This window comes from Dendrobates tinctorius, unplaced genomic scaffold (assembly GCF_039654945.1).
Source record: "Dendrobates tinctorius isolate UK_male_01 unplaced genomic scaffold, ASM3965494v1 ptg000201l, whole genome shotgun sequence".
NCBI classification, from domain to species: domain Eukaryota; kingdom Metazoa; phylum Chordata; class Amphibia; order Anura; family Dendrobatidae; genus Dendrobates; species Dendrobates tinctorius.
In genome coordinates this window covers 4829287-4853691 of record NW_027361868.1, presented here as the reverse complement: position 1 = coordinate 4853691, position 24405 = coordinate 4829287, and the positions used below count along the sequence as shown (strand labels likewise).

Here is a 24405-nt window from a genome sequence, read left to right as displayed (position 1 = left end):
CAGCAGATAAACGACAATTTCAGAAGAATAGGGTGTTCAAGATTTTTCATTAATTTAATTAGTTAGGCAATATGAAAGTAGCAAGCAATAAATTTGCTTTTTATATCTTTTGTTCACTAATCCTTTATAGTGTACACCTTATTTCCATGGAGCTTAGCCTCTACACCATTGTTGGGACCGCAAAGCAGTTACATTCGAGGAAAGGGGTTAACTCTTAACATAACATAGTAACATAGTTAGTAAGGCCGAAAAAAGACATTAGTCCATCCAGTTCAGCCTATAAAATTCTGTCAGAATAAATCCCCAGATCTACATCCTTCTAAAGAACCTAACAATAACTGTAAGATACAATATTGTTACTCTCCAGGAAGACATCCAGGCCTCTCTTGAACCCTTTGACTGAGTTCGCCATCACCACCTCCTCAGGCAGGGAATTCCAGATTCTCACTGCCCTAACAGTAAAGAATCCTCTTCTATGTTGGTGGAAAAACCTTTTCTCCTCCAGACGCAGAGAATGCCCCTTGTGACCGTCACCTTCCTTGGTATAAACAGATCCTCGGAGAGATATTTGTATTGTCCCCTTATATAGTTATTCATGGTTATTAGATTGCCCCTCAGTCGTCTTTTTTCTAGACTAAATAATCCTAATTTTGCTAATCTCTCTGGGTATTGTAGTTCCCCCATCCCCTTTATTAATTTTGTCGCCCTCCTTTGTACTCGCTCTAGTTCCATTATATCCTTCCTGAACACCGGTGCCCAAAACTGTACACAGTACTCCATGTGCGGTCTAACCAGAGATTTGTACAGAGGCAGTATAATGCTCTCATCATGTGTATCCAGACCTCTTTTAATGCATTAATGCACCCCATGATCCTGTTTGCCTTGGCAGCCGCTGCCTGGCACTGGCTGCTCCAGGTAAGTTTATCATTAACAAGGATCCCCAAGTCCTTCTCCATGTCAGATTTACCCAGTGGTTTACCGTTCAGTGTGTAAAGGTGATATTGATTCCTTCTTCCCATGTGTGTAACCTTACATTTATCATTGTTAAACCGCATCTGCCACCTTTCGGTGCAAGTTCCCAACTTATCCAGATCCATCTGTAGCAGAATACTATCTTCTCTTGTATTGACTGCTTTACATAGTTTTGTATCATCTGCAAATATCAATATTTTACTGTGCAAACCTTCTACCAGATCATTAACAAATATGTTGAAGAGAATAGGTCCCAACACCGACCCCTGCGGTCCCCACTGGTCACAGCGACCCAGTTAGAGAATATACCATTTATAACCACCCAATGCTTTCTATCACTCAGCCAGTTACTTACCCATTTACACACATTTTCCCCCAGACCCAGCATTCTCATTTTGTGTACCAACCTCTTGTGTGGCACGGTATCAAACGCTTTGGAAAAATCAAGATATACCACATCCAATGACTCACCTTGGTCCAGTCTATAGCTTACCTCTTCATAAAAACTGATTAGATTGGTGTGACAGGAGCGATTCCTCATAAACCCATGCTGATATGGCATTAAACAGTTATACTCATTGAGATAATCCAGAATAACATCCCTCAGAAACCCTTCACATATTTTACCAACAATAGAGGTTAGACTTACTGGCCTATAATTTCCAGGTTCACTTTTAGAGCCCTTTTTTAATATTGGTACTGGGTCGCCCACCCAGGGCTGTGGGGTACTCGGTACCGGGCCGGCGTCGGTGGGATGTGTCACAGCAGCGGTGACCCGGTCCATGGCCCTGGGCGCCCAATTAACAGGGGAAAGTTTGAATGGTGGAATGTAATTAATGGAGTAGTTCGTGACGCCACCTGTGGTGTTCGGCAAGTGAGATGTTGAGCCGACGCTGCGTGCAGATCCTCTGGGGCTGGTGGTGTGTTGCAGCCAAGATGGTGAAGCTCCCCACAGGTGAAGCTGTAGCCCCAGGGCAGTGTAGATGTAGGGGTAGAGGAGAGGCACAAGCTGTGTAGAAGCTGGTACCCAGATGTAGCAGTGCTGGGTGTGTGTTGGCGCAAGAATCAATGGAGGACACCAGGGCTTGTAGTTCCAAAGCTTTACTCACAGTCTGTAGTACACACAGGTGCCTGCCTCCGTACTGTGTCCTCCGGGTCAGAGACTCAATCAACCTCCAGGCCAGATGGAATGCTCCCTTCCAACGCTCCGCCATCATGTGCCTTTCTGAACGTCTCCTCTTACAGCGCCTTTAAGTGTGAAGTACTCCCAGTACTGAGTTACACTGGAGTGCCTCCTGACAGATGTTCCCAAGAACTCTACTTGTATGGCAGACAGCTGTAGCCTGCTTCGGGGACTCCTTACTCCTGAGTCCCGGCTCACTATCCAAGTTGCTGTTGTGCCCCCAAGTCTTAGATGGGAGTAGTGCATTTACAGCCCACTACTCCACCGGTGTCTGCTGCAGGACCATTAGTATCCATACAACCTCGGGGACCGGGCCCCGGCCTTGCGCTTAGAACTTCTAGGCAGGGTTCTCTTCTAACCCACGTCCTCTGTTCCCTTTTACTCCTTCAGTCCGTACTAGTCTTTCCTTCTTATGGAAGATCAGGTTTCAGTTCAATGTCTTTCTCCTTCTTTCCTTTCCCGTGCCAGCAGACCCAGGTCACTGAGATCTGCTGCAGCACCTCCTTCCTCCATCCCTCTCCCAGGGATTTTCTTTCCTCACTCCTCTCTGAGTGACTCCCCGAATGACTCTCCCTAAAATCCTAACACTTCCCGCTCTTTTATGTATTCTAACTCCACCCGCCTCCCAGCACGTTTCGTGTTCCAAGCAGGGAGCCACCAAAAGTGCTCTGCTACACTCCAAGCAGGGAGCCACAATGTGGCTTTGCTGTACTACTGTGTTGTGTGGGATGCAGGTGTTGGAGCGTGGTCAGGAGCCTCCAACTTACCTGGAAGGTGAGGCACCACACCTCAGTAGGAGGTGCAGTACCTCTGTGGCGACTGAGCCTCAGGGGCACCACAGTACCACATTTGCTATGCGCCAGTCCTGTGGAACACACCCCGTCGCTATAGAGTCTCTAAATATAAGAAATAATGGTTTGTCTATTACATTACTTAGTTCTCTTAGTACTCGTGGGTGTGTGCCATCCGGACCCGGAGATTTATCTATTTTAATCTTATTTAGCCGGATTTGCACCTCTTCTTAGGTTAGATTGGTGACCCTTAATATAGGGTTTTGTCTCTCGGCATTTCACCTAGCATTTCATTTTCCACCGTGAATACCGTGGAGAAGAAGGTGTTTAATATATTAGCTTTTTCCTCATCATCTACAACCATACTTTCCTCACAATTTTTTAATGGGCCTACACTTTCACTTTTTATTATTTTACTATTGATATAGTTGAAGAACAGCTTGGGATTAGTGTTACTCTCCTTAGCAATGTGCTTCTCTGTTTCCTTTTTGGCAGCTTTAATTATTTTTTTAGATAAAGTATTTTTCTCATTAATAGTTTTTTAGAGCTTCAGCGGTGCCATCCTGCTTTAGTAGTGTAAATGCTTTCTTCTTGCTGGTAATTGCCCCTCTTACTTTTTTGTTTAGCCACATTGGGTTTTTCCTATTTCTTGTCCTTTTATTCCCACAAGGTATAAACCGCTTACAGCGCCTATTAAGGATGTTCTTAAACATTTCCCATTTATTATCTGTATTCTTATTTCTGAGGACATTGTCCCAGTCAACCAGATTAAGGGCATCTCTAAGCTGGTCAAACTTTGCCTTCCTAAAGTTCAGTGTTTTTGTGACTCCCTGACATGTCCCCCTAGCGAGAGACAAGTGAAACTGTACAATATTGTGGTCACTATTTCCTAGATGCCCAACAACCTGCAGATTTGTTATTCTGTCAGGTCTGTTAGATAGTATTAGGTCTAAAAGTGCTGCTCCTCTGGTTGGATTCTGCACCAATTGTGAAAGATAATTATTCTTGGCTATTAGCAGAAGCCTGTTGCCTTTATGGGTTTCACAGGTCTCTGTTTCCCAGTTAATATCCGGGTAGTTAAAGTTCCCCATAACAAGGACCGCATTATGGGTTTGCAGCTTCATCTATCTGCCTTAGTAGTAAACTTTCCATGATTTCTGTTATATTTGGGGGTTTGTAACAGACCCCAAAGATAATTTTGTTACTATTTTTCCCTCCATGTATTTCGACCCATATGGACATCCCAGTCATCTTTCTCAAACACATTGATTTCTGTGCAGCAGGTACCACCTTATCTCCCTTCCTGTAAATCTTATTTTCTGAAGAGATGCAGTTATAAATCACCAGCCCCAGCAGTTTTCACAACAGATCTGCTGATCACCGGTTTCTGCTCTGTTCTAAGCTGTATGCTTGTTCAAATGCCCTGTTACCTCTATATGTAAATATGGTGATAACAGTGTAGACTCAAAACACACCACTGACAACTTAATGCGCTCCTGAAGAACTTGTGCTGAGCTTTATAGTCCTACAAATACTACAGTTCTATTCACTAGAGCTGTCCCTTAAGGAGGGGGCCCAGCCAGCCATAAACCAGAAAGTAAGAAGAATGTAAGTGTAGGTACAGCAGGTGCGCAGGATGCAGTGACGAGACACGAGGCGAAGGTGACTTTTGGTGGTGCCTTTATATCTAAGGATGCCGACAGGGCTATCCTGAGCAACCGAAAATGTAACAACAATTGTCCTCGTAGGGACCAACCACAACGTAACACACTAATGAGAACACGACTAACCCGGCAAAGGCCGGTCACTACAGGGCCACGGTATGGCCGACTGCGGGTCCTTAGTCACTATGTGTCACTTAGCCGTCCTGACGTCCCTCGACGTGCTGTCCTGATGATGCTTTGGCGTTGCAGCCGCTGGGCCAAGCTGCTGAGGCACTGGCGGAGGCTTCGAGCATTCCTACGCCCAGGCGAGGTGGGGGCACAACAGGCTCTAAGCGAGTCCATTGGCGGGGCAACCCCCCGCGAGGGCAGCAGGGTTCCGCCTGTTAGCGGGGTGATGGAGACCACGGCCCCCGGGCAGGGACGAGCCGCAGTTATGCGGAGTGGCGGCTGGTAGGCCGCTGGCACAGCCTGGGGCTGTGCTGGGAGTCCCACTGATGGCGAGGGGCAGGCCCCGGCTGCAGGCTGCAGCCACGGGCTGGAGTGAAGCGGCAACGGCCGCGGGTAGGCCGAAGCCGCGGGCTGGAGCGGGGCGGTGACTCTCGGTCGGTTGGCCCGATGCCGTCTCCCTGCGGTCCACAGCGAGTCTCCCGCCTGTCTCTCCTGCCGCTGTCTTCCTCTCCGGTGTCTGCTGGAGACCTTTGCTCTCTGGTGCGCTGAAGGTCCCCTGCTCCTTCTCTGCCGTTCTGCTGACTCACTCCCTCTGGCGTCCTCTGCCCCTTTTATACTAGCTCCTCCCCCCACCATTCTGGAAGTCTCTGTCCTTCGTTCCCTAATTCTGTCCCCCAGAAACAGTCCCCCTAGGAACCTAGGTGATGGTCCCCTTGGTTCCGGCCCGGGCACGCGGCAGGGGCCCTTCCTCCTACATAAGAAGATTACATAACTCAGAGGTTCTCAAAAGACATCTTGAGAATGCCCATTTAATGAGGTGCCTTTTGGGTATGTGGACATGACATGTTTTTCATGCAGATTCTGTCTGAAATCAGTCTAAAATAGCACTTGCTAAAAAAATAACTTGTAATCTGAAAATAACTTGCTGTGCACATGTTCCATTTGTTTTAGCTTCTTTTAACCGCTTCCGTCTTAAAAAGTCACAAAGCGGAGGTCAAAAAGAGTCATCGGTCCATTCTTCAGGCAACAACTGTTTGGAAGCCATTCAATAGTTTATATACTGTATACAGCTTAAAAAACAACAATCAAGAACACGCCGACAACGACCAAGATAACGTCAAAAAGACACTTTAGAAATAACACTGCCGGTGTTTTCCCGAAACATCTTCTGCGTCAAAAACTAAGTGGGTATGCTGGCATCTAAGGGATGCCATATGTACATACTCCTAATGGCAGGCAGGGGATGGTACTGGTTCATTTTTAAAAACCAGGAGGTGGACTCGGGCTGGATCCAGCAGAGGTGCCGTATAAGGGAACCGGGAGGAATCTGGCTGCTGAGCAGCTGGAACCAAAGCTTTTCAGAGAGATGCCGGTGTACTGGGTAAGGTGAGTAATAAAAACAAGCAAGTGTGGAATACTAATATCTAGACGCAAAGAAATTTTTGAAAATAATTCCCAATGAAAAACAAAAGATATATTTTGCTAAAGCTATCAGAAAAATGATAAATTTTCTGTGCATCTAATAAATTCAACTGGTCAGAGGTTGCTGCTGGGCTGCAGCGTTCACGCGAGTTAATATTATGTGAATTCCGGCAGAAATGGCATCGACATTGTTGGCACAGTGCCGATGTTGGAGGTGAGCATAAGCTGCTTTTATTTTCCAAGGGGTCCTGTTTAATTTAAAAAGGGTTGTTTAAGTAGAGGACAACCCCTTTAAGAAAAATGTAAAAAGTCCCCCGAAGGTGTCCATATGCTTTTGTATTACTTATCAATATCATCATCATCTTTATATTTTTTTTATATACTTTTTATTTAATTCTGTGGGAGATTGTGCAGAGGCCACTATGCAGAGAGAGGGAGGATGGACTTTGCAATCACTGTCAATCTGTGACTTATTGAAAAAAAAAAAAAGTTCCCAAAGGTGTCGGTCTAGATACTTTAATTAGTCTGTAAAAGGGTGTATTGATTTTCATGGGAGAATGTAGTTAGCGTGCTCTGTAACCTGTGCAGGGGTCACTGTGCAGAGAGAGGGAGGATGGACTTTGCAATCACTGTCAATCTGAACAAAAAAAAAAAAGTTTCTAAAGGTGTCTGTCTATATACTGTACTTTAACCAAATAGAGAGCATCATAATATTATCAATATAGTAATATATAGTGCCTGCTGAACAGTGCTATCTGTGAGCCTCTCTTGATAAATATAACCCTAATCACCGGCATCTGTATGTGATTGGAGCAGCTGTGATATAGTATATTTACTAAAATCCACTTGTTTTCATCCTGATTTGAATGCATAGTCTAGGACCCCATTATCATCCCGAGCCGCATATTTTCACACAGCAATGATCCAGGGCTCTCGTTAACTTTGATCAAAAACACAAACCCTTTTTAGCCATTGAATAAAACAGTAATCCACACGCAGATAATTTCTCTTCCAGCAAAATGCATGTCCGTACTTCAGTGCGTTTCAAGGGCATGCGGGTTATATCAGTCAAAGCAACCTTACAATATATTTGGGAAACTTGAACAGATTTTATTTCATAGCCTACTTTGTATGCGTATGCACATATGAATTAAGACAAGGACATGCAAGATATATAGCAACCATTTCAAAGCCTCATATGCTAAAACTAAGAAAAATATCAATCTGCCTTTCACTCTCAAAATTACATTAAGTAAAACAATGAATCCGACTTCCTAAACTGTCCCTGAAAAACACATAGGACTTCAAAAATATCATAAATAATTGAATGCCAAATAGTGTCGGTGTTTTATGCATTTTTAGTGTTGAGTAATTAATCCTGTAGTGTCATTGAAAACTGATGATAACACCTATTAAACACCTAATTAATTACAATAAAAAATATCATATTTTGGGAGAAATTTATCATGAAAATTTAGCTTTTTTTTAAATTACATTTTCAATTTCCTAATGTACGCAGCATAAAAGATATAGGGTATACTATATATTTATATATAATTTTTTTCAATTCGTTTTTCTTATTTATTTTTTTCTTTTAAACATACAATTTATATTAAATAAGACCACCTTTTAAAACATTTTCACATGCACATGTACTTGGTTTCTTTCTCTGGCATTTGTTCTGTAGTTTTTTTTATTGCATTTGTTTCTTAATAATGTGCGATAGCACTAGAGATGGGCGAACCTGAACAATAAAGTTTGGGGTACATATTGAACATCTTGTATCTGTGCACAGATCCGGAACACAGACTTCCTTAGGAAGTCCCCTGTTACTATTTGGGTTCGGCACCCTGAATATCGTCTGTGTGACAGCACAAGAAACATTGTTGGTGTGAGTTAGTTACTGCCAGTCAGATGACAGTGTAAACCAGCAGCTGTGACAGGCAGTAAAAAGGTTACCGCCAGTCACAGTTGTCAGCTGAAAAGAGAGTACTGCTTTCAGTAGCACTCGCCTGCTGTTGCTGATAACAGAGAGCAGGAGTCACTGATGGGAGTATTCATCAGCTGGCACCTGTGCTATAAATAAATAAAAAAAAAATGATGTGGGGCCTCTTCTGTTTTTGATAACCAGCTCAGGCAAAACAGACAGCTGCGGGCTGCAACCCTTTAGCTGTCAGCTTTATCATGGCTGGTTACAAAGAATAGAGGTGCCCCATGCTTTTTTTAATTATTTAAATAAATAATTTAAAAAAATGGCATGGGATCACCCCATTTTTGACGCCCAGCAAAGCTAAAAAGCAGACAGCTGGTGGCTGGTATTCTCAGACTGGTAAAGGGCCATAGATATTGTCCCCCAGCCTAATAAAAGCAGTCGGCAGCTGCCTCATAAAAACCGCATCTATTTGTGGATGAAGGAACTTGTTACTTCTTTTAACAGCTCAGCGTTTTTAGAAGTGGTAAATGACGTTCAAAAGTCTTAACATATGCACAGCGAGTAATTTCTACATAGACCTGCTTATGTTCATTATTTTGAATGCTTTCTGATAGGTTTTTCAGATGGATTTTGTAGCAGAATACACAGTGAAAAGACATAGAATTCACATGCCAGGTTTTATTCTCTTACATAAAAAAAGGATTGATTTTTATCAGTGTGTTGGATCTGCATTTCCACTGTTTTTGGTCATCTGTTAATTTTCACATTACATGTATCATTCATTTTTTCTCATATGAGGAAAATAATTATGGAAGTCTCTCAACTTCTAGCAACTGTCAGTAAAACTTGGAAAGCACATCCATGTGCTGCCTTTTTTTTATTTTTTTCGTTTGACCCATTCATTTAAATGGGCAAGTTTGATCCATAAATCAAACTAAACTCAGGCATGGCCATGTCTCTATTTTAATTTTTTCCATTGCAAGAAACGTCTTTTTTGAGGGATCGGCTGGACTTTGCCCTCTCTGCTTGCCACGTTCCCTCCTTTACAATGAGGACTGACAGTGCGCTCTCTTGCCAACTTGTCACTTTTCATTAGATCTGGCAAGGGAGTGCACTGTCACTGAGCATTCAAAGGAAATGTAGCAGAAGTAGCAATGACCCAGTGCCCTGTTAAAGTCCTATTCAAGTATCCCAGTATGCACAGGGGATTCTCAAATTAAGTTTTGATGTTACTTCTTTTGCCTTATGATATTTGCTGAACGGTGCATGCAGTTCATTAATTTTGTGCAAAATAAAAAACGCTATTTCATTTTGTCTTTTACTTTCTTGTACCAAAAAATTGTGTGTTCCACAAAAATAATGTAAAAATTTTTGCCAAAAAATTCAGACGTACATAAAAAAAATCACACAAAAGGGGCATTTGAGTAAATTTGCAGAAAGACTTAGCAAATTTTAAAAAGCTGCAATTGATGAATCCACCTGAAAAAAGAAACACATGCCCACATTGGCAACCATATAAAAAATAAACACATAAAAAAAGTAACACAAAGTAGAATAACAAAAAAAAAGGAGTAAATGAAAAGAATTTGGCACAAATCAAAAATGTGCACTCTTGTATACACGTAAAAGTGCCCCAAACAATTAACAAAATGCACTCAAATATCAAAACGACATTGCTGTACACATGTCCTCTCTATACCACTTTACCACTTTTTTTAACCTTGTCAGGTTCTAGAAACCTCTAGCAGTTAAAATAAGTAATAGACATGAGCCCAATACTTTCAACAAAACACAATGTGGCAATCCATGGAAATAAGCCGCCATAATAATATTATGTTCCGCTCCATAAACATACAAATTTAGGAGAAAAAAGGGAGCAAACAAATCCAAGTAGTATAAAAATATCAAAATCCTTTATTAAATGCGAGCACAGACAATATATATAAATAACCAGCAAAGTTGCAGATGACAAATAGACACCAATATTAAGAAGGCAGGTGGGGGGGTGAAAAAAAAAGACTGCACCTGTATATAACATTAGCCAGGATAGTTTGTAAAATATGCTGACGCAAGGGCTGTTACAAATGCCAAATAATCGCCATATAGGCTGGACAAAATGTCCTCAGGGCAACCAGCCAATGTGTAATCAGGCAATAGGGCTAATGACGGCAAGCAGAATCCATACAGTCATATGGAAAAAGCTTACCAGGTGGTGCACAGTTACCCCCAGCCGTGGAACAAACCTCCGACGTACGTTTCGCGCTCAGGAGGCGCTTTTTTTTTTGCTTTTTTTTATACTACTTGGATTCGTTTGCTCCCTTTTTTCAGTTAAAATAAGTGATGTGCTCATTCTTTTTACTATTTTTGTCTTTGTTTTACAAAGGCATTTGGGGGGGGGTAAGAGTTAAAAATGGAAAGACCAAAAAGCCGCCACCTGTAAGCATACGCCAAAGGTTTGAGTGTGCCGAATATTCTGTACAACAGACTAAACAGTGCAATAAAATTAAACCTTATCCACAATTGCAATTAACTTTCTGAAAAGAAAGCAATAGACATTGATTTTTTATATGTTTTTTTTTTAATCTGAACCTGTTGTGACTCCAGCTTGTCACTACTGCATTATTTAAGATAAATGTTAAGCTTCTTGCAAATGGCTTTTGTCACACTTGGGTCCTTAGAGATGCTGTCTTCAAAGAACATGGGCGTTTTTCTGCTCAGTGCTTATTGCTACATATGAAAAGATTTAATGCTAAACTCAGTACATTTAATTTCATTAAATGGGATAAATCATATATTTTTTTTTTTTTTTAAAAGTTGTTTATGATGGAAAAATGAAAAGTTACAAAAATGTAAAAATGATAAAATACAAATGTTTTTTTCAACAAAATACAAGAATAAGAAGTATACTGTATAAAGTCACAATGTCAAAATAACAAAAATGTAAAAAATACGTATAGAAATTCATTATATCAAAACACAAGAATGTAGAAAGTAATTGTCTATTTTTATGTATTTTTTTTAACTTTTCCCTCGCTTCCATCCAACAGCCATTTATTTTTATGCCATCAAACATGAGGTCTTCTTGATTTTATTGGGACTAGTTGTAGATTAGCACATAAAGCACTTAAAATGGGAAAAAAATACCAAGTATAGTGAATTTGTCTTAAAAAAAAAAAGCAATCTTGACAATGTTTTATGCCGTTTTGTATCTATGGCAATCAACGTGCGGTGAAAGTGACATGACATTGCGATACTTCAGATCAGTACAGTTACCAGAAACAATGATACCAAACATGCATAGTTTTGTTTTTTATTTTAGTAGTTACAAATTTCAAAAATTTGTAAAAAAAAAAAAACCATTTATGCTTGTTTTATCATTTTCTGGGACCTTTAACTTTTTTTAATTTTCTAGCTCTAGTGTGAAGACATATTTTTTTGTGTGGCGAGTTGCTGTTTTATTGGTGTGTGTAAGACATTTTGATCACTTTTTATTGCAATTTTAGGGAGAGGTGTCACAGCAAAAAGAAAATGGTGATTCCTGCATTTCAATTTTTCAAATTTTTGGAGGAGTTTATTGTTAGATACTTTTATATTTTTGTATATTAGATTGTTTTGTGGATGTTTTGACACCAAATATATTTATTTTTAATTTTAATTATTTTAAAATTTATTTATTATTAACTGGGGAAATCAAAGGTGATTCCAACTTATGTTTTTTATTTACAATTTTTAGAAACTTTTTTTTAGTAGTCCCCTTAGGCAATAGTTTGATTACTTGTTTTCTATATATTGCAATAGTCCTCTAGCATTGCATTATAAGTGGTGAGAGGCTAAGTGGCGAGACCCTTATTGCACCACATAAATGCAATTGTGAAAGATTGGCAGTGGTTAAATAGCAGTGATCACAACAAGCTCTGTTTGCTGCCTTTAGAGATTGATGACAGTCGTACAACACAGCCAGCACCCATTAGTGCGCTCAGCTCCTGAGCCCATCCCATACATGGGCACATGACATGCCCTGTACATGTTTGGCTGATACCAGGAAGGGGTTAAAGTAGCACTTTTTTTTAGGTACTCTGCCGGGATATGCTTATGTTGGATGTGGCCACCTTGTGAATCTTATCCACAGGTGAGTAACAGTAGTGTGGTTTTTCAAATCCGCACCGGAATTGGCATCTGTAAAACACTAGTTTGCATGAGCATTGGATAGACTCCAAAAGGCTACAAAAATGTTGTTTAGATAGTCCTTGGTAATTAATCTGTTCTATTTATCATGAACATCTTACCATTTGGATGTTGTGGTTTTAACCAGGAAACATGCAAAGTTCCAGGAGAATGTGACCGGATGTTCAGTGGTCCGATGCCTTCTGGTAGACTCTCCACTGTGGAAGCCTCAGCGACATCACTCTCTTTACATCCTCCTCCGGAACAAGCCTGGAAAAAAGAAGTTCTAAGCTTTATTGTTGATTTTCCCACATAGATTAACAAATCTGTGAAAGGGAGAAATTCCATAAACAGAAGATAATGGAATAAAACAGAGTATAAGACATCAACATTCTTATTAGGAATGCAAGTCATTTATTGGAAAAAGTTGAGAAAAAAATGAAGAAAAAAATCCAATATAAAATAGGCTCACAATAACAATGGTTTAAAACCACCGTACAAAAATAGGATTGGGATACTGTACTGTTAAGGCATTATGGTCAGCCCAGAGTTTCAATTCGTATGATGATTGAATGCATGTAGGCTAAGATGTCAGATTCATGTATGCAAAATATACACCAGTCTTCCCCATTGCATTCATTCCAATATTAACCAAGAACTAACTTTAACTGCATCTCATGATTTGGTGCCTGTTAGTCCGGTCAAACTGATATCTACTTTCCCGTCTAAAAAGGAAAAGATACAGTTTACAATGCTTTCAGAGGCTTTTCAGCAGATTTGATGGAAAGAATTGTTGTTCACCTGTCCCAACACAAACACCGGGCCTGGTTCCCTTCTATTAAGGCTGCCTCCCTTTGCCATAGTACATGTTAGGTTTGTTAGGTAGCCTAGAAACTTAAATGAAGAGATTATCCAGCTCAACCATGAAGTGAAAAAAACGATTCTTATTCACTCAGATTTTAGTCATGACGAAGGGTGCTGTGACACCTGAAACGCGTTGATAACACAACTTCTTGTCTTACTATGCTGAACTTTATCCTCTATTTTTGCTAAAATCTGAGTCGATAAAGAATCGTTTTTTCACTTCATCGTTGAGCTGGATAATCTCTTCATTGGAATTCTTTACGCCAAGACATGGTTCCGTGCTCCGAGCCTCATGGTGTCTTGATCGGTGTGCTGGATTGTTTTATAGCATAGAAATTTCCATTGACATGATCACTATAAGCCTATTAAGGCCAGGTGCCTGGGCATTAAGTAGCATTGTTTCAGTTTCTTGAGGTTTTTCAGGAGTTTGTGCCACTTCACTTGTTTTAGGTCCAGTCAGGTGTTTATCATCTTCTCAGCTTCTCCTGGCTTCAATTTCACAAGAGATATTACCAAGCTCAGTCCTATTTCTTTAGGTGTTTGTCACACCAAACTCTCAGCAATTTACCAACTTCTTGTAACTGTTCACACCTGGCCTCTGCAATCAAGAAAGCACATCTCTATTTGGTGTATACTTCATTTAATTCCTGTGATTAATCATTGCCTTACTGGAAGATACCAAAATGTATTTAGCTCTATGTTACATTGCTGCTGTTAACTATTGCCTTGGTGGAAGATGCCAGAATAGATTCTTGTGATTAATTGTTTCACTGTCGGAAGAAACCATCTTCCTGTACTGCTACTCTTCCTGTGTGTATCTACACACCTGGCTCTGCTTTATCTGTGCTACCTGTTCTGCTCGTTTGTATGTTGTTCTACATATGATGCTGTCATGGTTCTTGCTGATCCACGTGTCATCTATCAAGACTCGTTCACTGCAATGACAGCTCCAGTTTATGTTGATCATCCTGATCTAAGACCGAGAGAGTCCAGCTCATAAGAAGAATATTCATGGACAGTGATAGAAACTACAACAGAATCTAATGGACCACATTAGTCAATGAGGAGCTTTAAGCACTTTTGGTATTCATTGTATGACAGATCCGACATGCTGTGGCTTCTGTTATTATGCTAATTCCAATGCTGGTCATGTCCTCATTAGTAGTGATGAGCGAGTATACTCATTGCTCAGGTTTCTAAGACCGAGAGAGTCCAGCTCATAAGAAGAATATTCATGGACAGTGCTAGAAACTACAACAGAATCTAATGGACCACATTAGTCAATGAGGAGCTTTAAGCACTTTTGGTATTCATTGTATGACAGATCCGACATGCTGTGGCTTCTGTTATTATGCTAATTCCAATGCTGGTCATGTCCTCATTAGTAGTGGATGAGCGAGTATACTCGTTGCTCGGGTTTTCCCGAGCATGCTCGGGTGTCCTCCGAGTATTTTGGCGTGCTCGGAGATTTAGCTTTCGTCGTCTCATCTGCATGATTTGTAACTTGCAGACAGGCTGAATACATGTGTGGAATGCCTGTCTGCCTGTCTGCAAGTCGCAAATCATGCAGATGAGACGACAAAAACTAAATCTCCGAGCACGCCAAAATACTCGGAGGACACCCGAGCATGCTCGGGAAAACCCGAGCAACGAGTATACTCGCTCATCACTACTCATTTGACAAAATTACCATTACGGTATTTTAGTTTTACCACTTTTACTCAAGTTCAAACCTTTGCTTTATCAACTGTATCACTGCATCTCCACTCTTATGGCCTTGTCTAAACAACTATCTGCAGATCAGTTGATCAACGTGGGTCTCCTCTGTAAATCCTAAATATCCGCTGGAATAGCAAGAACATCCACAGTCAGCCACACATTTCCCTCCCAACAGTGAAGAAAAGTCTAGTATTACATTAATGAATGACCATTTAATACACAAGTCCTAACCCACCAAAAGAAAAAGACGCCTTTATTTAGTGACTCTCCATTTCTCAACCTTGGACTCCTCCAATACATCCAAAATTCGTGCAAAATAGCAATGGCTTGTAATTTAGTATTTGGCCAGTTACTTGTAGTAAAGAACTACTGCAATGGGACTACTGCAATGCTCTATTAATTGGCCTCCCCGCTACTTGACTTTCCCCTCTCCAGTCCATACTTAATGCAGCAGCCAGGGTCATCTACCTGGCTAATCGGTACTCGGACGTGTCCACTCTTCGCCAGTCCTTACATTGGCTGCCCATTCATTATAGGGTCCAATTCAAAGTACTTGTTCTCACCCACAAAGCTCTCCACAGTGTGGCACCCCCCTACATCTCCTCCCTCATTTCTGTCTATCAGCCTAGCCGACCGCTGCGCTCTGCAAAGGACTTTCGACTAACCTCTGCACTAATCTGCACCTCCCACTCCTGACTCCAAGACTTTTCCCGCGCTGCGCCAATCCTCTGGAATGCTCTACCCCAAGAAGTTAGGACTATCCACAATTTGCATAGTTTTAGGCGCTCTCTCAAAACACATCTATTAAGAGCAGCCTATCACGTTCACTAATCAAAGTCATTTTATGTGCAAGTGTGAGTATGTAGCCCATTCACTATCTCTGTCCCCCACCTTCTCAAGATGGCTGGACCATCATTGTAAATACATCATTGTAAATACACACCTGTACTCTGTATCTCCCCCACCTCATTGTAGATTGTAAGCTCTCACGAGCAGGGCCGTCTTATTTTACTTTAATTACTGTATTGTTAACGTTGTTACTTATGACTTGTGTTTTGAAACTGTTAAACTGTAAAGCGCTGCGGAATATGTTGGCGCTATATAAATAAAGATTATTATTATTATTATTATTATTATTATTATTAAAGAACCTTTTATATAATTTGCAAAATAATTATTACGTTTTCTGACCTTGAGAAATCATGAATATGTTACCGAGAATTTTTTTTTAAACTTTTTTTAACACTTTATTCCAAAATTGTAATTGTTATGGCATTTAACTTTAGAGATTTTGCTAAGATGCTTCCCCTTAACAGCCGATCTTGCTCATTCTTATACATCCCCTCTTGGAAGTTGTCTCACTGAATCAAGACATTACTATGATCTTTAAATGACCCCGCTGCATTGAAATTAATGAATGTACACCAGGAGCCATCCAATATATTTTTAGACACAGACATAAGGTAAAATGCTAGATTGATTCATATTAAACGTTACCTTTGCAATCTCCAGATTAGGCACAAAGGATATGCAGATCATCTTGTACACTGTATTGAATAATTTTTTCGCCTAATTTTTAATTGCAGCCAGGCAACACTTTTTTTTATTTTATTTTTTTTTTTACAATTTAATGTTCAAGTAATAATAGAGAATATATTTAGAAAATTCAAGTGCATACGAAGCAGGATAAATGTATGCATGCTATCCACATCAATGTAAATTTATTCATAATCAAGGGCGGAATATTTCATATGGTATTCATCAAAACAAATATCCATATATAGAATTCTAAGTTAAGTAAAAAGTCTGAACAAAATAGGTAAACTTGGGTGCATTTGTTAAACTGATCAAGAAAGCCTAGTGATAAAAAAAATGTAAGAAATAATCAAGAAAAATAAGAATGCGACATTAAAAATCAAGAACTTTTTGAAATAAAATGTATCACAGCTAGAGTTGAGCGATACCAGCCGATACTTGAAAATATCGGATCGGAATGGATCGGCCGATCTTAAAAAAAAGTATCGGTATCGCCGATTCCGATACCGGGAACCAATGCAAGTCAATGGGGCCAAAATATCGGAATTAAAAAAAACCCTTTCTTTCCTTGTAGGTTAATTCTACATGAAGAAAAACAACTAAGAATAATGTAGAATGTATTGTGGGAGGTGGAGGAGACATTAAAGCCATAGAGGTTTAGCCCAATCAAATGGAATAGCAGGAATTAAACTTTTTTTTTTAAAGATGTTAGGAGTTACAAAGATATTGACTATGTTAGCCTCATTTATATTTTGCCAGACATGTATGTCTTCTTCTTCTACTTCCTTTTTTTACATTCTTCTTCTTCTTCTTCTACTTCCTTTTTTTACATTCTTCTTCTTCTTCTTCTACTTCCTTTTTTTACATTCTTCTTCTTATTCCTTTTTTTACATTCTTCTTCTTCTTCTTCTACTTCCTTTTTTTACATTCTTCTTCTTCTTCTTCTTCTTCTTCTTCTTCTTCTTCTTCTTCTTCTTCTTCTTCTTCTTCTTCTTCTTCTTCTTCTTCTTCCTTTTCTTACATTCTTCATATTCTTCTTATTCAACAATTATTATTCTACATATTCAGCTTCTTCATCTTCTTCCTATTCTTCTTCATCATATTCTTGTTTGTGTCAGGCATTCCTGTAGTTGTTATCTAGAAAAGTTAGAAGTTTACACCTTCCGTTCTGCCTGTCACAAAAGATTTACAACAGGATTTGTCCACGTTCAGTTTGGCCTGCAGAAGCAGGCCTTTTCCAGGGGCACCACGAGGAGGAACGGACTCACCCCCATACACTGCTTAGTCTTCTTCTGCTTATAAATAAGATAATATCATTTGCTCAGAGTATTAGTCTTATGCTTAATGTTCTTCTGCTTTGTTTTTTTTATGCTTCTTTGTCTTCTCTCTCTTGTTGTTCTGCATCTTGGTGGTTGTCTTCCTGTTCTTTGTCCTCTTGAACCAGCTGACGGTACTGGCACCCGGAGGGGCAGCAGAAGGAACAAGAGCCAATGGCACTACCGAGGACCAGCTGACGGTGCTGGAACCCGGTTACTAAGCAGGAGGTACCTGTGCTACAAAGCACTACCAAGGACCAGCAGACGTTGCCGGAACTCGGATACCGAGATGGAGGCACCTAGGCCAAACGCTCTGACGAGAACCAGCTGACGGTGCTGGAACCCGGAGGGGTAGCATAAGCTGCAAGAGCAAATGGAAATAGCGAGGACCAGCTGACAGTGCTGGCACCCGGAGGGGCAGCAGAAGGAATAAGAGCCAATGGCACAACCGAGGACCAGCTGACGGTGCTGGAACCCGGTTACTAAGCAGGAGGTACCTGTGCTACAAAGCACTACCAAGGACCAGCAGACGTTGCCGGAACTCGGATACCGAGATGGAGGCACCTAGGCCAAAGGCTCTGACGAGAACCAGCTGACGGTGCTGGAACCCGGAGGGGTAGCATAAGCTGCAAGAGCAAATGGAAATAGCGAGGACCAGCTGACAGTGCTGGCACCCGGAGGGGCAGCAGAAGGAATAAGAGCCAATGGCACAACCGAGGACCAGCTGACGGTGCTGGAACCCGGTTACTAAGCAGGAGGTACCTGTGCTACAAAGCACTACCAAGGACCAGCAGACGTTGCTGGAACTCGGATACCGAGATGGAGGCACCTAGGCCAAAGGCTCTGATGAGAACCAGCTGACGGTGCTGGAACCCGGAGGGGTATCAGAAGTTACCCCTGAAAAGCAAAGTTGGCATGCCGCAAGCTGGCCGCAGTTACCGAATCACACAGTCCTACAGGGGGTGCTTGTCCTACTGGCACTATGGAACAAACCTTTCTTACCAGAACCCGCAGTCCACATAGGAAGCACCTAAACTGCTGGCACCCTAGCCTCGGCTAACCCAACCGCAACACGACATGGCAACTTGGGGTGGCAAACTGACATTGACACTTCCCGGAAACAGCAGGCAGGGCTGGAACCAAGCTGGGCAGGAGGGAGTACCCGTGCCAAAGTCAGTTATGAGCAGCAACTGGCGATGTTGGAGCCCAGGACAAGCACTTAGCAGGCTGAGGCCTGATGTGCTGTCAATTGGGAGGCAGCAGGACAGATTGCCATCAAAACAGCAGGGGAACAGCTGACGTTACTGAACCCCACAAACACAGGAGCTAGTGTTTTACTCTGTGAAGACGGCACTTCCGAGCAACAACTGGCTGTGTTGAAGCCCAGGGACAAGCACGGAGCAGGCTTAGGCTGCATTGAAGAAATTTTAAGATCGGTTGTAGACTACTAATTTGAACCAAGCTCCACTTAGGCCTGTGGATTCACTGATTTTCGTATTTCCCCTGTCCTCCAACCCCGCCAGTTACAGCTCCGAAGTGGCGTCTGCACAATCCACACTTGTTCCTGTGTTACAGGTGTTCAGTCCGGTCAGTTAATCCCCTGATGTGTGTCCGGCAATGTCGCCTGCTCTGTCCACATTCCGATAATGGGAATGTGGACAGAGCAGGCGACATTGCCGGACACACATCAGGGGATTAACTGATCGGACTGAACACCTGTAACACAGGAACAAGTGTGGATTGTGCAGACGCCACTTCGGAGCTGTAACTGGCAGGGTTGGAGGACAGGGGAAATACGAGAGACAGTGGAGCCACAGGCCTAATTGGAGCACGGTTAAAAATCAGTAGTGGTACGACTGTGTAGGCAGCAGGAGACTTTGCCATCCACACAGCAGGGGATCAGCTGACATTACTGAACCCCACTGAGACACGGGAGCAAGTATCTCTTTCCGTGTGGACGGCACTTCCGAACTACAACTGGCTGTGTTGAAGCCCAGGAAATAGGAGGGTGTAGGCAGAGGCCTACTGTATTTTGAATGAGTTTACAGCAGGAGAGACTGCCATCCACACAGCAGGGGATCAGCTGACGTTACTGAACCCCACTGAGACACGGGAGCAAGTATCTCTTTCCGTGTGGACGGCACTTCCGAACTACAACTGGCTGTGTTGAAGCCCAGGAAATAGGAGGGTGTAGGCAGAGGCCTACTGAATTTTGAATGAGGTGACAGCAGGAGAGACTGCCATCCACACAGCAGGGGATCAGCTGACGTTACTGAACCCCACTGAGACACGGGAGCAAGTGTCTCTTTCCGTGTGGACGGCACTTCCGAACTACAACTGGCTGTGTTGAAGCCCAGGAAATAGGAGGGTGTAGGCAGAGGCCTACTGTATTTTGAATGAGTTTACAGCAGGAGAGACTGCCATCCACACAGCAGGGGATCAGCTGACGTTACTGAACCCCACTGAGACACGGGAGCAAGTATCTCTTTCCGTGTGGACGGCACTTCCGAACTACAACTGGCTGTGTTGAAGCCCAGGAAATAGGAGGGTGTAGGCAGAGGCCTACTGTATTTTGAATGAGTTTACAGCAGGAGAGACTGCCATCCACACAGCAGGGGATCAGCTGACGTTACTGAACCCCACTGAGACACGGGAGCAAGTATCTCTTTCCGTGTGGACGGCACTTCCGAACTACAACTGGCTGTGTTGAAGCCCAGGAAATAGGAGGGTGTAGGCAGAGGCCTACTGAATTTTGAATGAGGTGACAGCAGGAGAGACTGCCATCCACACAGCAGGGGATCAGCTGACGTTACTGAACCCCACTGAGACACGGGAGCAAGTATCTCTTTCCGTGTGGACGGCACTTCCGAACTACAACTGGCTGTGTTGAAGCCCAGGAAATAGGAGGGTGTAGGCAGAGGCCTACTGAATTTTGAATGAGGTGACAGCAGGAGAGACTGCCATCCACACAGCAGGGGATCAGCTGACGTTACTGAACCCCACTGAGACACGGGAGCAAGTATCTCTTTCCGTGTGGACGGCACTTCCGAACTACAACTGGCTGTGTTGAAGCCCAGGAAATAGGAGGGTGTAGGCAGAGGCCTACTGAATTTTGAATGAGGTGACAGCAGGAGAGACTGCCATCCACACAGCAGGGGATCAGCTGACGTTACTGAACCCCACTGAGACACGGGAGCAAGTATCTCTTTCCGTGTGGACGGCACTTCCGAACTACAACTGGCTGTGTTGAAGCCCAGGAAATAGGAGGGTGTAGGCAGAGGCCTACTGAATTTTGAATGAGGTGACAGCAGGAGAGACTGCCATCCACACAGCAGGGGATCAGCTGACGTTACTGAACCCCACTGAGACACGGGAGCAAGTGTCTCTTTCCGTGTGGACGGCACTTCCGAACTACAACTGGCTGTGTTGAAGCCCAGGAAATAGGAGGGTGTAGGCAGAGGCCTACTGTATTTTGAATGAGTTTACAGCAGGAGAGACTGCCATCCACACAGCAGGGGATCAGCTGACGTTACTGAACCCCACTGAGACACGGGAGCAAGTATCTCTTTCCGTGTGGACGGCACTTCCGAACTACAACTGGCTGTGTTGAAGCCCAGGAAATAGGAGGGTGTAGGCAGAGGCCTACTGAATTTTGAATGAGGTGACAGCAGGAGAGACTGCCATCCACACAGCAGGGGATCAGCTGACGTTACTGAACCCCACTGAGACACGGGAGCAAGTGTCTCTTTCCGTGTGGACGGCACTTCCGAACTACAACTGGCTGTGTTGAAGCCCAGGAAATAGGAGGGTGTAGGCAGAGGCCTACTGTATTTTGAATGAGTTTACAGCAGGAGAGACTGCCATCCACACAGCAGGGGATCAGCTGACGTTACTGAACCCCACTGAGACACGGGAGCAAGTATCTCTTTCCGTGTGGACGGCACTTCCGAACTACAACTGGCTGTGTTGAAGCCCAGGAAATAGGAGGGTGTAGGCAGAGGCCTACTGAATTTTGAATGAGGTGACAGCAGGAGAGACTGCCATCCACACAGCAGGGGATCAGCTGACGTTACTGAACCCCACTGAGACACGGGAGCAAGTGTCTCTTTCCGTGTGGACGGCACTTCCGAACTACAACTGGCTGTGTTGAAGCCCAGGAAATAGGAGGGTGTAGGCAGAGGCCTACTGTCTTTGTAATGCGGAGACAGCAGGAGAGACTGCCATCTCCACAGCAGGGGAACAGCTGGCAGTGCTGAACCCCACTAACACTTGAACGAACGTGTTTGGTTCTGTGGAGACGACACTTCTGAACACCAACTGACGCTGTTGGAGCCCAGGATTAGGCGAGGAGCAGGCTGGGGCCTACTGGATTTTGGCAGGTGAATGCAGCAGGAGACTTGCCATCTCCACAGCAGGGGAACAGCTGGCAGTGCTGAACCCCACTAACACTTGAACGAATGTGTTTGGTTCTGTGGAGACGACACTTCTGAACACCAACTGACGCTGTTGGAGCCCAGGATTAGGCGAGGAGCAGGCTGGGGCCTACTGGATTTTGGCAGGTGAAGGCAGCAGGAGACTTGCCATCTCCACAGCAGGGGAACAGCTGGCAGTGCTGAACCCCACTAACACTTGAACGAATGTGTTTGGTTCTGTGGAGACGACACTTCTGAACACCAACTGACGCTGTTGGAGCCCAGGATTAGGCGAGGAGCAGGCTGGGGCCTACTGGATTTTGGCAGGTGAATGCAGCAGGAGACTTGCCATCTCCACAGCAGGGGAACAGCTGGCAGTGCTGAACCCCACTAACACTTGAACGAATGTGTTTGGTTCTGTGGAGACGACACTTCTGAACACCAACTGACGCTGTTGGAGCCCAGGATTAGGCGAGGAGCAGGCTGGGGCCTACTGGATTTTGGCAGGTGAAGGCAGCAGGAGACTTGCCATCTCCACAGCAGGGGAACAGCTGGCAGTGCTGAACCCCACTAACACTTGAACGAACGTGTTTGGTTCTGTGGAGACGACACTTCTGAACACCAACTGACGCTGTTGGAGCCCAGGATTAGGCGAGGAGCAGGCTGGGGCCTACTGGATTTTGGCAGGTGAATGCAGCAGGAGACTTGCCATCTCCACAGCAGGGGAACAGCTGGCAGTGCTGAACCCCACTAACACTTGAACGAATGTGTTTGGTTCTGTGGAGACGACACTTCTGAACACCAACTGACGCTGTTGGAGCCCAGGATTAGGCGAGGAGCAGGCTGGGGCCTACTGGATTTTGGCAGGTGAAGGCAGCAGGAGACTTGCCATCTCCACAGCAGGGGAACAGCTGGCAGTGCTGAACCCCACTAACACTTGAACGAATGTGTTTGGTTCTGTGGAGACGACACTTCTGAACACCAACTGACGCTGTTGGAGCCCAGGATTAGGCGAGGAGCAGGCTGGGGCCTACTGGATTTTGGCAGGTGAATGCAGCAGGAGACTTGCCATCTCCACAGCAGGGGAACAGCTGGCAGTGCTGAACCCCACTAACACTTGAACGAACGTGTTTGGCTCTGTGGAGACGACACTTCTGAACACCAACTGACGCTGTTGGAGCCCAGGATTAGGCGAGGAGCAGGCTGGGGCCTACTGGATTTTGGCAGGTGAAGGCAGCAGGAGACTTGCCATCTCCACAGCAGGGGAACAGCTGGCAGTGCTGAACCCCACTAACACTTGAACGAATGTGTTTGGTTCTGTGGAGACGACACTTCTGAACACCAACTGACGCTGTTGGAGCCCAGGATTAGGCGAGGAGCAGGCTGGGGCCTACTGGATTTTGGCAGGTGAATGCAGCAGGAGACTTGCCATCTCCACAGCAGGGGAACAGCTGGCAGTGCTGAACCCCACTAACACTTGAACGAACGTGTTTGGCTCTGTGGAGACGACACTTCTGAACACCAACTGACGCTGTTGGAGCCCAGGATTAGGCGAGGAGCAGGCTGGGGCCTACTGGATTTTGGCAGGTGAAGGCAGCAGGAGACTTGCCATCTCCACAGCAGGGGAACAGCTGGCAGTGCTGAACCCCACTAACACTTGAACGAACGTGTTTGGTTCTGTGGAGACGACACTTCTGAACACCAACTGACGCTGTTGGAGCCCAGGATTAGGCGAGGAGCAGGCTGGGGCCTACTGGATTTTGGCAGGTGAAGGCAGCAGGAGACTTGCCATCTCCACAGCAGGGGAACAGCTGGCAGTGCTGAACCCCACTAACACTTGAACGAATGTGTTTGGTTCTGTGGAGACGACACTTCTGAACACCAACTGACGCTGTTGGAGCCCAGGATTAGGCGAGGAGCAGGCTGGGGCCTACTGGATTTTGGCAGGTGAATGCAGCAGGAGACTTGCCATCTCCACAGCAGGGGAACAGCTGGCAGTGCTGAACCCCACTAACACTTGAACGAACGTGTTTGGCTCTGTGGAGACGACACTTCTGAACACCAACTGACGCTGTTGGAGCCCAGGATTAGGCGAGGAGCAGGCTGGGGCCTACTGGATTTTGGCAGGTGAAGGCAGCAGGAGACTTGCCATCTCCACAGCAGGGGAACAGCTGGCAGTGCTGAACCCCACTAACACTTGAACGAATGTGTTTGGTTCTGTGGAGACGACACTTCTGAACACCAACTGACGCTGTTGGAGC

At 44.0% G+C, this 24405-nt stretch overlaps 1 protein-coding gene across 1 annotated transcript in view; it reads right to left on the bottom strand.

The window, feature by feature from the left end:
* The window catches only part of USH2A (usherin), a 994545-nt gene that overhangs the window by 404652 nt on the left and 565488 nt on the right, over positions 1 to 24405 (bottom strand). Inside the window, exon 34 of the mRNA XM_073553328.1 lies at positions 12420 to 12567. Coding sequence (XP_073409429.1) covers positions 12420 to 12567 — 148 coding nt within the window. The remainder of the gene's footprint in view (positions 1 to 12419; positions 12568 to 24405) is intronic.